Raw genomic sequence first — 14,810 nt, forward strand, 5'->3', positions numbered from 1 at the left:
AAAAACATCATTCATGGGTTTCCATGCCTTTGCTTGACATATCCAGTTCTATCAACAAACCTTTGCACAAATTTCACATAAATCAGCTTGAATTTCACTAGCACGTTGAATATTTGCTTTCAAGTCATCAGTCATTAGTGGTTTATTGTTATAGACTTGTGACACTGCCTGCATAACTGCAGAAAAAAACGTCTAAAGAAGTCGGATCACACAATCTTGTTAGTCAGTTGACATTACCATTTTGTGAAATTATCGAATCACCAAACTTTTGACACAATAATTGAATTGTTTCAGCAGCTGTATGCCATGTGGCACCTGTTGAAACCACATCTCATTCAAATCAAAATTTCCACATTTGCAATTAAAAAATCACAAATCATAGCTTGATAGTGTTCTTGCATATATTTCTTAACAGCATCTTGCTAATTTCAAAAAAAAAATGGCCCAATGATACCACCAGCCCATAATCCACCCCAAACAGTGATTTTTTTGGATATAATTGTTACTGTTGAATCATTTTCGGAATGGAGCCATCCCAAATACACCTGAAAAAATGATTTTTTTTTTTATGAAAATTTGGATCCACTTTGAGCTGCTCTAGAGTTTAATCACCAAATAATGATCCAGTGTTTTTAACTCTTGAGTTAGTTGAATCTTATATGGGTGTAGACCAAGTTATTGATGCAAAATTCACCATGTTGTTGAAGAAAGGCCCAGTTCTTGTGAACAATCTGAAACCGATAAATTTATATTTTCACGGACACTTCCAGTTTCAGCACCAATATTCTCTTCCATTTATTTTGTGAATTGGTGTTTCAGCTTTAAGTAAAGAAATTCTTCTGAATTTTTTAATCAAGCGATGATTTGTGCTTTTGTTTGACCAATTATGTACACCATAAATATCACGAAATGCATAATACATTTCTGTAACTGATTCCATTTTTTTATAATAGATTTTTATAATTTGTAAACATTGTTGAGGCGTTTATTGTTCCATGATGATATGTTAAAAACTACTGAAAACAAATAATTGAAACTTTTTTTTAAATCAACATTGCCACCACAATCTGTCAGTTTTTTGTGGTCATTTTTAAAGATCCCTTATAAACCAGAAAACTTTTTTGGAGGAAACAAAGATTACAGTCCATAAAGGTAAATAATAAGAAGTAGGTTGTAACAAATATAATTAGATTGTACATCAGGAAAATAACAAAATTAACACCACTTAATTTAAAATTATAATTTTAATATCAATTTCCCTGATGACTTGGAAAAATCTTCATTATATTTTAACATTCTTTCTGCTGTATTAATATAAGAATGATTTTTATATTTACATGTCTTATATTTATTAATTATATATATATTCATCAAGCCCATTTTCAGTGATATTTTTATTTGAATAAATTCTTCGTGCTTATATTTATACATTAATTTTAACTTTTTACATTTTATTTTGTAAAAATTGTTTGCTAACAAAATTTAAAACATTTAAAAAATTTCAGAATAGAACAGAAACTCTTGACTGAATGATTATCTTGATTGAAAAAATATTTGTTCTGAAATTTAAAAATATTTTAAATTTTGTTAACAAACAATTTTTACAAAATAAAATTTAGAAAGCTAAAATTAATATGTAAATATAAACAAGAAGAATTTATTCAAATAATAATATCACTGAAGATGGGCTTGGGCCTGAAAATGTTTTGATTAACATAAAAAAGTAAAGGTAAGAGTGTTCTCTAATTCTGTACTTTGCAGAGGCTGAAAAATTTTATTATATTATATATATATATATATATATATATATATATATATATATCATGACACATTTTTATTTTTTAGCTCTAAGGATCTTAAGCCTATGGGACCAGGGCAGATAAAACCTCGTGGATACCAGCAAACAGGTAACTTAAGTTCATAATTAAAAATATTATTATTCTGATAAATAAAATAATGTTTTTAAATAGATATTTTGAAAAATAAAATAAGTTTTATTTTTCTGATAACTAAATGCTCCAGATTTAATTTCCAGCTTGGCTTGACATTTCCCATTAGTCACCATTTATCTCATAATTTACTTTCCCCAAAAGTTTAAACATAATATGATTTCCTTGTAATGGTTTTTTAAGTAATGTTTGTTAAATTATTTGCTTGATAACTTACTAACTAAAATTTATTTATTTTGCTGAATACTTCAAGCTAAATCAGCTCAGTCACTAGATAAATATAGCCAAGAGTGAAATGAAATAAAAATAAAAAAATTCTGCCAGTGTATTTTTTTCTTAAAAATTGTAGTCACATAAGATAGTGGAATTATAACCTTCTTCATTTATTATTTGTTACTTTATTTTAGTACTTCAATCTTGGACATGCTACTAACATATTTTACTACAGAATATAAATGGATGAAAAATCCAAATTTAAAAATATAAAAGTATGAAAAATTAATTTAAATTTAAATTAACGTTAAAAATTAAATTAATACTTAAAATTAATTTTATTTGATTTTCATTTGAATTTTTGTTTTAATTTGATTTTATGCCTAGACGTCATATTTTTACATATGTAAAGATTTTTGCAATATAATGTTAATTTTAATTTAAATTAATTTTTCATATTTTTTAAACTTTTTAATTTAATTGAATAAAAGTTTAAAATAAAAATATTAAGGGTTCACAATTTTAAATTAAAAAAAAATAAATAAATGCATCATTTATTATTATATTTTATGAAGCTTGTAATGTAATTTGAGATGAATATATATACATAATGCAGCTGATGATGCGAGTAAATCGCGAAAAAAAATCCTATATATATAGTGGAATAAGGTAAGTCATCCTACTTTGATTGATCTAATAAAATAAATACATTTGTATATTGCATAGAGGAATATGATTCTTAAAAGAGATGATTTTAATTATATATATATATGTACGTGGTTTGAAAAGTCTGTACAAAGTCCAAGAGATGGCACCATCGGTACATATCGAGGGGATTTTCAGTTGGTAAAATCTTTTGGAAAAACACACACAAAGTTTCCACGTAATCAGATAATTTCTCTATGTTTGGCGTCTGTTTGAATCGAGAAAGTCAAGTGATCTAAAAAAATGGATAAAATAGAGTTTTGCATGTTGATTAAAAACATTAGTTTATTGCGAGAAAATCGCCTGAGGAGACTAAAGGAGAACTTGATAAATATTATGGTGAATCTGCACCTCCAATTAAAACAGTTTATATGTGGTTTCAAAATTTTCAAAGTGTTCAAATGAGCACAAGTGACGCCTAATGTTTTGGATGCCCTGTTGAGGTCACTACTCCAGAAATGGTTGATAAATTCATGAACGCTTGATGATAGAAGAGTGAACGTGCATGAAATTGCTAGTGATGCAGCCATTTTAACTGAACGGGTCCATAATACTGTGCATCAACACTTGATCTTGAAAAAGCTATCTGCAACATGAGTGCTACTAGTGCTAACAAAAACGAAATCATGTGAGGTACTCTGTAAGTGGTTTGCAGCTGTTACAGTGAAATCCACAGGATTCTAAGCATCATTTCATCACTGTAGATGAAACATGGATATACTACTACAGACCTAAGACCAAAGAACAACCCAAACAATGAGTTAATAGCAGGAAAATCTGCACCAAAAAAGGTGATGGCCATTCCTTCAGCCAGAAAGATAATGACAATTTTGGGACTTGCAAGGGATAATTTTCATTGGCTATTTGAAAAAGATTCAACGATTATTGGCATATACTGATTTGCCTTGTATATGTGTTGTTATTGGACTGTTTGAAAATCACAAGCTGCAAGTAAAACATCCACGACTGGCTTGTAACAAAGTACTTTTCCATCGCAATAATGCACCTGCTCAATTTCTATAGTTGTGACTGCAAAACTGATAGAGTTACGATTTAAACTCATTTTGCATGCTCTTATTCTCCAGATTTCGTTCCTTCCAACTACTATTTGTTCCCAACGTGAAAAAGTGACTGGCAGGAAGGAGATTTTATTTAAAAGAGGAGGTGATTGCAGGAACAAATGTGTATTTTACAAAGCTGGATCAATCCTACTATGTGGAAGGGATCAACAAACTGGAGCATCATTGGATAAAATGTATAACCTTAAAAGGAGACTACATTGAAAAATAAAAAAAGGTTAATCTCAAAGAATGAAGTGGTTTTTATTTTTGTACAGACTTTTCAAATCAGTTCATGTGTGTGTGTATTTTTTTCTAGTAAATCAGTAATGCACATTTAGCATTTTTTCATGATTTTATATGTGTCACTGAAGAATACACAAGTAGTAGAAGCCACTTAAATAATTTCTATAGACCAAAACACATTTTATTCTTTGCATTATCTGCTATGATCACAAATAAATTCCACCACAATGCAGAAAAATTGCATCAGTGATTTAACTTCTTAATTTTTCATGAAAGTACTTCCATGATATCCTGCATCCTCAGTCATGATTGAAATAATTCCATTATTGCATAATAAAAATAGTAATATAATGAAAATTGTGTATTAATTTACACGAGTCTGCTATATGTTGCAGTTTTTATAAGACCGTATCCCTCAAACACTGTGATGGTTTATCAGATTGAAATTTTGTTTGTAATTATGCATGTATTATTTTTCTAATATATTTAATTTTTTGTCATTAATTTCAAAATTTGTTTTAATATCAAAAATAGAATTTTTATTGTTCATTAGATGGTCCGCCATCTTAGATAAACCTAATTTATCATTTTTATAATTTCTATAATGTTCAAGAAATCTAAAGAAATTAATAAAGATGACATGAAATTACATAATTTCAAAAACCTTGTGCATATAAATGCAAACAAACTTTCAATTTTATAAACCATCACAAAATTTGAGGAAGATGGTCATATAAAAACTGCAACATATAGCAGCATTTGTTAATTAATTCGCAATTTTAATTATTTTAGTATTTTTATTTTTAAACTTTTATTATTAAATGTTAAAGAAACTAAGGTAAGCTATGTCTTGATCTCAATATTCTGTTCTAAGTGGTTTATTTAAATATAGTTTAAGAGTTCAGAGGAATAATACAAATCTTAAAAAGATTAATTTCAGTAAAATAATTTTTCAACTGTCCAATAATTTTTTCATTTTTAAGCAATGCTTAATTATGAGTAGGTAGATGTTGATAGTTCACAATTTGCCTCTAAATTCTAAAAGTCAAATATTAAAAAATGACTGAAAAATTATTATCTTCTAATCTTTTATGGATTTTTCAAGAATTTTTTTTTATTTTACTTCATTATAATAATATAATAAATTGTAAATATAATAAATTTATCTGCTGCTGTGACAAACTCCAAAGATATACCAATATTTTCTTTATTTATAGGAAACCAAGCAGAATTAAAGCTGAGCCTTCTGATGACTAAAGGCCAATTAGAAGTAGAAGTCATATGTGCAAGAGGTATTGAAGGTGAACCACCAGGTAAATTCTTTTATATCATAGCCACAATTATTATATATGATTTTTGTTTTATATATATCATTATTAATGTTATATAAATTATAATTTTACGCTATCTTTTTTACATTTGTTCTCAGATTTTTCTTTTGCTTTATTCCATGATTATTGTATTGGCGAAGATTAATGTGTTATGATAGTGTATAAATAAAATTCCTGAAGGAGTCACCAGTATCATTACCAGGAAACTATAGTATTGTGAAACATTATGATGTGTTTAAAAACTGGTTTAAAGGCAGATTTGATTTAGTCACTACACTGTAAGACAGAATAAGTTAAAAATATTTTTTGGTAATGAAATGACTTTTCTATCATTCAGCAGAACTAATGTAAATATTTAAATAATTTTCTGTTTTAAAATAATATTTCATTGAAAAATATGATTGTGGTCATCACTAAAAAGTGAAAAGAAAGTTTTGTTTTCTAGAAAAAAATTTGATCCTACATGAAATCCCAAAGAGTAATTTTAGTTCAGCTGTTCTTTGAAGTATCCATTCTATCAATTATGTTTCTTGCATTAAATCAGTAAATGAAGCAGTGCTGCTGCTAATAATGCTAATTTTTCAATGTCTATTGCAAAAGATGACTTCGTTTGATACTGAGCAAACAGGAAAAACAATTTATCTGAGGTAGTCATTTGGATTTCTATTGGCAATTTATATAATAATATTCTTAAATTTATTCATGTATGTTTTTCTTTTTTTTTCAATTAAAAAAGCCAATAAATATTCCAGATTCCTATTTCTACTTTTTGGGTCAACTATACCAAAGTACCATCCTGTATGACCTTCAGGTTCATAGTTCTAATCAATGCAGAAATATCATGGGGATATTACTAGCTGGACAGTAGGCTAAATTCTATACTCTTTTTAATAAGAAGACAGAAATCAGCAAATGTGTATCCATTAATTTTCTCATTTTTTAATGCTTAAAACATATCTATTGATAAAGTTTAGAACTACCAAAAAAAAGTAAAAGCATTTGTAACAAAATATGCTTTTCACATGATGTTCACTATTAAGGGTTGTTACTATTATATTATATTCAAATAGAATTCAAAATGGGCTGCATAAAAAGTGTATACATTTGTAGAATTCAAAATGGGGCCACACAAAAAGTGTATACATTAGTTACATAAAATATTATGTATAAATATCACACACTTATATACAAAATTAAATGTAAATTTCTTTTAGTTAATTGTTGTATTACCATGACATCAGTATCATTGATAACATTTTTTTTATAACTGAATTTGAAACTTGATGGCTGTAGCAGTAGGCAATTACAGTGTCTTTCAGTTTATATTAATTTATTTACAAAAACGTATCATTTACTGATTAAATGATTTTATATATAACTAAGATCTATTTTTACTTTAATATTTATTTTTAAAAAAATATTACAACAGGTACATTAGTTCCTGTGCATACATTGCTGCAAAGATGAATAATTATGTACTTATTTTTTTTTAGATACTTATGTAAAAACATATTTAAGAGATGGTGAACGTTGGTTACAAAAACGGAAGACACGCCCAGTTCGCCACAGTTTAGAACCTCAGTTCCATCAAACATTACGATATTCAGCTTGTGATGTTCTTGGGCGATCATTAGTTATTATGTTATGGGAAAAACAAAGTGGATTTGAACATAATGTTGGTCTTGGGGGAGCTGAAGTTGCATTAGATGCAATAAAACTAACAACTTTGACTGTTGGTTGGTACCCTCTCTTTCCAATTCAGACCCTCGGATCAGATTCAAATGATTCCCCGTGACAGGTCAGAGATAATTTTTCCTTCTGCCTTTCATTGAATAACCCCAATCAGTTGTTTATTAACATAATTATATTTAGTAAAGATTTCTTATTGATAATGTAAGATTATAAATAACTTAATATTTATATTAATATAATTGTATAATACTAATACTATATGTTTATTTCAATTGATTAATATAGTGCCTGTCATGGTGATTGCCTTTTTTTAATGTATTACTTTCTAACATATGAGGTTTGTTCAAAAAGTATTCAACATAATTTTTTCCAGTTGAAGCTTAGAGTTGAAATCTAGCTCATTCAGTAGATCTTACTGTGTGATTTCATCACTCTCCCCTGTTGAATTAGTTGTTAATAGAAAATAAGTTATGTTTTTGTTTAGTATGCACTTTCAGTGCATACTAAACAAAAACATATTTAGTATATACTAAGTTAGTACTGATTTACTGAGTTACTATATACTAAGTATGCACTGAAAGTGCATACTATATACTCACTGTATTGTAAGTACAAACAATATGCACTGAAAGTGCATATTGTCACTCGTGACAATAGTTTTTAATAAGTCAGAATCACCATTGATACACTCCAACAATATCTTGTACAACATTAGGTATGCATGTTCTTTCTGTTGTCCAACTCAGAAAGTAGATTTGCCACTCTGTAAATGTTCCAATTAAACCACCATAAAAAATCATATAAACTATTGTTCATTCTTTAAACATAATTATTTTCAAATTTATTTCCAGTTTTTTGGTTGGTTAACTGAGACTTTCCCCGTGATCAAATGTTTAACTTCTTAGTGAAATTTTTCAAATTGTTTTCTTTTCCCTGATAATTTGCCAATAAGGTAGTCATTGCTAACCAAAGTTTGGCCATATTTAAATCATTCTTTGAGTAACCCCCATTGCATTGCTGAATCTTACAAAATTATTCATTTTAAAATAATTCCAAAATGATATCTAACATTAACCTTTAGGAAAGACTTGATGCATAGAATCTAAATTATTGAACAAATCACATTACTATAAACTAAGTAATATTGAGTGAATACGTGTTTCTTAATCACAAACACTACCAGCCTGACAGATACTGATTCAGCCAAGAAAGTTGAAAAAAATTTATTCATATGGTGTCTGAAACCACACAGCACTCAATCTTGAGTTTTGATTCCAACTGGTTTCTGAGAAAAAATAAATGTATGTTCTTTTTGAAGTGACCTTATATGATTTTTTATAATATAGTTGATCTTTTTGTTGTGACCTGTTTCTTTTTACAATACATTGATTCATTATTATTTATTTTAAATTATATAAACTTATATTTTTTTCTTTTACTTTGGATCTTAACCAATAAAATATAATATATTAGTAATATAATATAATATATAATATAACCAATATTTTTCTTCAAAAAAAAATTATTCCAACTCTGTTATTTCATTTTGTTATATAAAAAAAAGGAATTATTTTTGCCAATATTTGTGATAAAACAAATAAAGATGTAAACAATTCTAAATTTTTATTTATTGTAGTTAGTAAATTCAATACTTTAATTAAAAAATTTTATTCATTATTTCTTTATTATTATTTTACAGCTATGAAGGGAATATAAAAATTCAGAACATGTTGTAAAGAAGCATTATTTTATTTTAAACTGATCCATATAAATAAAAAACTGGTTTGGCCTTCAATTTTTATAATAAATAAAAATAATTTAAATAAAAAAGAGAAATTAAAGTACTTTTTATGAAAGTACTAATTTTATAAATAAGTGATGTAATTATTTTTTAAATAGAAAGCTTAATTCTTCTAATTCTTTTCTTTAACACTTTAAATTCTGGCAAACATGCTTTTTTTTATATCCCTGGTGTAAGAGATAAGTCTAGCATACACAAAACCATAAAAGTGATGTTAGAGTCAATTATCAATCTGATGATTTTTTTCATAAAATATGTAATAAATGGTCCTTATTGTTTCCAGTGTTAATATTAACATTGTTTTGATGACAATATGTGTACACTTTAAAGAAAAATGTAAAAGTTAAACCAGCTTTCATCAAAAGATTAAAAAAAATAAGAGAAACAATTTAACACTGGTTCAATATTTGTGCAAACCTAATTTTTTTTTCTATGTAGCCGTCATTGTTTTCTAGATACTTTCTGTGTTATGAAACTTCTTTTTTATATTTTCTCCATAAAAATCTGTCTTCTAGAATTATAATCAGTTCCGCATTGCCATTTTCAACTTCTCATTCTCCTAGCACAGTTGTAATAAAGTTTCTGGTAGTGAAGGAAGACATAGAAATCAGTAACTTTAGGGAAACGTTAGAGCTGTAAGAGTGAATGATTAAAAGTTCCTACTGGAATTTTTGAATTTTCTGAAAACTCAGGCTATAGAATCTTTCAGGTGTTCAGGCATACTGTAATAAATGAGAATAATTTCTGATTTTATTACTCCTAGTTCCTAGTTCAGATTAATATAACTCAGATTTGAAAGCATTTGTCTGTGTATCTCTCTTGTCATTTTTATTTCCTACCTTCATAAAATCCATTTAAAAAAAAAACACTATTGATTCTAGCCATATTTTTTTTCTTTCTATGCTGAATTTATTTATCTTAAATGAATTGAATTACACCATTGCATGAATTTTTGCTGTGACTCGGTAGTAACATAAGAATCCAAGTTGTAAATGTCACATAATAAATTAATGGCAGCATTAAGACTTTTTGTACTGTGAAATGAAATTCACTAAATTTAACAATGTTGAAATTATATTTGTTGGAAACATCATTACACATTGTCACAGGAAAGACAACAAAAGATTGCTGATTAATGGTCATTATCTAGGTAATGAAAATATTAAGTATTCACAGGCCTTTTCCCTTCTTGCAAGTCAGGCTTGTACTTGTTTCCTGGGTACTTGATTGGGTACTCATTGGGTACTTGAGATGTGTATATTTCTTCCACAGATTTTTTAAATCATTAAAGCAATTTCATTCAGAGTTTTTATACATTATCCAGGTAGTTCCTAATATATGGGCAGCTAGTAGACCAAGCTTTCTCTAATAAATACCCATGTTAGACTTTTTGTACAAGTACTACTTGATAAGAAACTAAGACCCTAGACAGATCTGTAAGCAGAAATCCCATCACCATAATATCCAAATACCAAGGATTCATATTGTATCTTTAGTGGTGCCCACATTGAAAATTCCAGATAGGTTCCCAGGTTCTAAAGAGCACTTGGGCATATGGAAATATCCAACTGAATTACAAAAATTGTTCACCCAGTCTTCTTTCTGGGAATCAAAGATAGAGTTTCTCTGTGTTACTTCAGTTTTATCATTCTATCTCTAAATTTTTGTTCCCAAATAAGGGTAAAAGTTACCAAAAGCACTGTTTTTTTTTCTCTAAAATTCTTTTATAAATTTTAATTTAGCTTTGAGTAATTTTTTTTAAATGTTTAATTCCTACAGTTTCTAGTATTCTTAATATTTTCTTTAACAGTTGTTTTCTTGTACATAAACAATGAAATGAAAAACTTATTGGTGAAAAATTACCAAGACCAAGAGAATTTAACCTAGACTTTTTTTTTTTGACTGCTCTCCTGGGCTGGTCCGACTGGTTGGTATTACGCCACCCAGGGGAGTGCCTGTTATACTCTAATGGGCCTCCCCACCTACCGGCTGTATGTCCGGCAAGGCAGGTCGGCCCTTCGGTCAGGTCTTTTGAGTCTCATTTGCCCTTTTGTATCGCTACGCCATACCTTGGAAAGTCGTGACGCATCGATGGGTCTTTTACACTTGTATAGACCTATTCTCTCTCGGAGTCCCCAGTGGATCCTTGGAACTGACACACCTAAGCATGCCAGCCCTCACCACCTCACCACTGGGGCTATCCACCCTACCCTAATCTATTCACTCAGAAGCCCAGTTTCCTCTCGTCTTCGTTTTTTACTGTTAAGATATTCCTGATAGTTCCTTCAATTCTTTTCCAATTGTCCTCACTATGTAGCATGTTACTCGTAATCTCCTCAGGTCTCATCGTTGATAAATTTGTGTCCTGTCTATTTTGTATCCATCTGATGCATTCCTTGAAGGTATGGTCTGCATCGTCCTCAATGCCGCAATACATACAGGCAGGCATTTGTCTTCTCCCAACTCTGTGAAGGTAATAATTAAAATTACCGTGGCCCGTAAAGTACTGCGACAAAAAGAAGTTCACCTCCCAGTGTTTCCTATTGATCCAACTCTCAAGGTCAGGGATTAGCTGTTTTGTCCTGCTAGCAGATCCTACCTCTCTCCACCTTTCTTTCCACCTAGATATCAGCCTATGCTTAGCCTCCTGAGTTTCCAGTCCTTGCGATATCTCTACCCTGTAATGGGCCATTAAGTCGATTGGAGGTACTGCTGCCAAAACGCAAAGTGCCTCATAGGAGACTGTTCTGTAAGCGGAAACCACTCCCAGCAACAGCCTCCTATGCGTTCTCACAAGTCTATTTTTGTTTTTCTTGATTCATAATGAAGTCCACCATACAGGCACTGCATACAATAAAGATGATACAACTGCCGATGTTGTCACCTTTCTTTTTGGACGCTCTAGGAGCCTTCTTTGTTGACATGATCATATTTAACCCTTTTATCATGTTGTCCGCTTTATTGCATATACTATTAATATGTTCAGAAAAGGCACAATTTCTCTGAAAGAAAATTTTCAGATATTTCAGGCAGCTTGTCTCCATTCTTTCCTGTCCATTCACAACAATGTTCAGACGTTCTACAACTCTTCTACCAGTAAACGTGATGAACTTACTTAATTGATAACATATTAATTGATAACATAAGTCCCTTTTCTTGCAACCATTCATGTATCTTTGCAAGCGCCATATTGGCCTTCTCCTGCACCTCCAATTCCGTCTTGCCCTGTACAAGGACTGCCAAATCATCCGCATAGGCTATTGTTTCCACACCAGGCGGATAGTCCAATTGTACAACATCATCAAAGGTGAGGACCCACAAAAGAGGACCCAAAACCGAACCTTGGGGAACTCCACCGTATATATTGAATATCAATTCTCCTTCTTGTGAATTCACTGTACAAGTCCTTTCTGAAAGGTATTTCGCCACCTGTCTCCTCAAGTACGGGCTGATGTTTTTTGCCTGTAATGCCCTATGAATCTGACTCCACTTTACTGTGCCGAAAGCATTTCTAACATCTAAGGAGACAAGAAGCGGAATTCTTCTAGTTCTCCATGTACCACTTTTTACCTCAAGGGCCCAATTTATTACCTTGTTGGCAGCTAATACGGTGGAGCGTCCCCTCCAAAAACCAAATTGATTTGGGCTAATCCCTTCACCTTCTTCAACTTCTCTAGTAATTCTGGCGGCCAACATTATTTCAACCGCCTTTCCCAGATTGTTCAATAGACTAAGTGGTCTATAATTCACTTGACCTTGTTCATCATTACTTTTTGGGAGGAAGACCACTCTGGCCTCCCTCCAACATCTGCGAAAAGAATCCCTTTCAAGCCCATAACTGGCCAAGTCCGTCATTTCCCAAGGCAACTTCTTTATTAAGCCTTTCAGTATGGCTGCTGGTATGCCATCAATGCCAGGGCTCTTCTTATTACCTAGCTGTCCAATTGCACAAGCCAACTCGGCAGGCGTAAATCATCTAGGTTCAAACTCTGGTAAAATAACTCCAATTTCTTCTTCACATGGAAAAAGTTCTTTAAACTGAACCTCTGCTTGACGTTTACTGAGTGTTGGTAGACGCCTGCCGAATTTCTTCATTACTATTTTGTAGGCTTGGCCCCAGGGATCCTTGTCCAAGTCCTCACACAATCTCATCCAATGATCCCTCTTCAACTTTTTGATGGACCTGTTTAGCAATCTTCTCATTTGAACATATGAGTGGACTGCCATGTCATATTCCTGACCACCTCTAATTCTAAGCCTTTGTTTTTTCTTCTAGCTTTTTGTAATGCTCTCCGGTAGCCCACTATTTCATCAGACCACCAGTATACTTGTCCCCTGCGATTGGTGGCTCTAATTTCCTTGTCCATTTCCTGCTGTATGATCGTCGTTAGAGTATCAGGTGTTGCCTCTAATATATTACGGAGCCTATATGCGACCCTTTCTACTATTCTTTCAATCTGTTGTGCCGAAGGTCTTATTGGAAGCTGTCTATCCATGGTTACAAATACTCCATCCTTCATTATTAACTTAACAGCAAAGTGATCGCTTGCAATGTCCTGATCTAATACACGCCACTCATATTGATCACTTCCCCATCTGCCATCAATGATGACCAAGTCCAATACTGAGCAATGGCCTCGAGCTTCAAACGTCGGAGTATTATCATTTATACAATAGTATCCAAGGGACTCCATTAAATCTGCAAATAACTCTCCTCTCTGGTTATTATAGGAGCTATCAGCTAACCTCGATTTAAGTTGAAATCACCCATCATTATCACCTTCTTACTCTCACAAGATAGTATTCTATGAATACTATCCAGATACTTCTCGTAATCTCCAATACTTATGTTGGGTGATACATATGCTCCTGCTATAATTGTGGAGTCCGTCTCTGCCACTACAAATCCTTCTGTTCTTGTTTTGAAACTCAATGCCAATCTTCCACTCATATTTTTTATTACTACATCTCCAACAGTGTCAGCCATCCAACCGGTTCTGGCTGCTTCGTAGATATTAGGCTCCGTAATTATTATTATATCTATATTTTGTTCTATAGCCAGTTCATTTATCAAGTCAAGGGGCAACGAGCTCCTGTTTGTGTTTGCTAGAAGTACTTTAAGCATTACTGTTACTAGTGCATGCCCAGGCTCCCGTTCTGTGGTCTTGATTGCCACATTTCAGGCAGTTTTTGGGTTCCCGACAGTCCATTATTTTGTGACCTCTCCCTCCACAGTTAAAACAGAGGTCCATCCTATCTGGGCCCTTACAGTCTTGCCTACGATGGCCTGAACCCCAGCATCAAAAACATTTATCTTCTTCTTCCCTAATAAAGGCTCTGCAGTTGACCCAGCCAATACGTATTCTTTGTTCAACTAGTTTGCAAGCAGACCTGTGCGTTGTCACAACTGTCACATTTTGCGTTTCCGCATAACCTGGCCTAACAGATGAGATCCTCGTCTGATCTTTATCTTCAACTCTGGCCATAACCGCTGCCAATATCTCATCTTCAGACGTGTCATGTTCTATGTCTCTAATGTGAACCACAGTGCGTCTGCCTGCACGTCTCCTGAGATCAACCTGCAGATCCGCCACCTTGTCACGAAGAATATTAGTGAAGTCTGCTGCCTTTTGTGCGCCCTGAATCCTCACATATAGTTCTTCGTTTTTACCTTTTCTTAATGATATGACGTCCTTCGCCTCATCACTGTCTACAACAGACTTCATAGTTCTTAATAATTCTGCATAAGACTTTCCAGCAGCCTTAACTACAACTGTACGGCTGTCTTCCGCCGGAGGAGTAGTCCTTTTAATTT

At 31.7% G+C, this 14,810-nt stretch overlaps 2 protein-coding genes across 2 annotated transcripts in view; one reads left to right on the forward strand and one right to left on the reverse strand.

Moving 5' to 3' along the window:
- Fife (regulating synaptic membrane exocytosis protein fife) overlaps positions 1–7,335 on the forward strand; it is a 588,373-nt gene extending 581,038 nt beyond the window's left edge. Inside the window, exons 24-26 of the mRNA XM_075369629.1 lie at positions 1,846–1,916; positions 5,401–5,484; positions 6,996–7,335. Of these exons, the coding sequence (XP_075225744.1) occupies positions 1,846–1,916; positions 5,401–5,484; positions 6,996–7,297 (457 nt within the window). The 3' untranslated portion in view covers positions 7,298–7,335. The remainder of the gene's footprint in view (positions 1–1,845; positions 1,917–5,400; positions 5,485–6,995) is intronic.
- A 6,401-nt stretch (positions 7,336–13,736) lies between these two features.
- Positions 13,737–14,120, reverse strand: LOC142326898 (uncharacterized). Its single transcript, XM_075369630.1, has one exon. It carries the CDS (start codon positions 14,118–14,120, stop codon positions 13,737–13,739), a length of 384 nt encoding a protein of 127 aa, XP_075225745.1.
- Positions 14,121–14,810: the final 690 nt, after the last annotated feature.

Source organism: Lycorma delicatula, chromosome 6, assembly GCF_047948215.1.
Source record: "Lycorma delicatula isolate Av1 chromosome 6, ASM4794821v1, whole genome shotgun sequence".
NCBI classification, from domain to species: domain Eukaryota; kingdom Metazoa; phylum Arthropoda; class Insecta; order Hemiptera; family Fulgoridae; genus Lycorma; species Lycorma delicatula.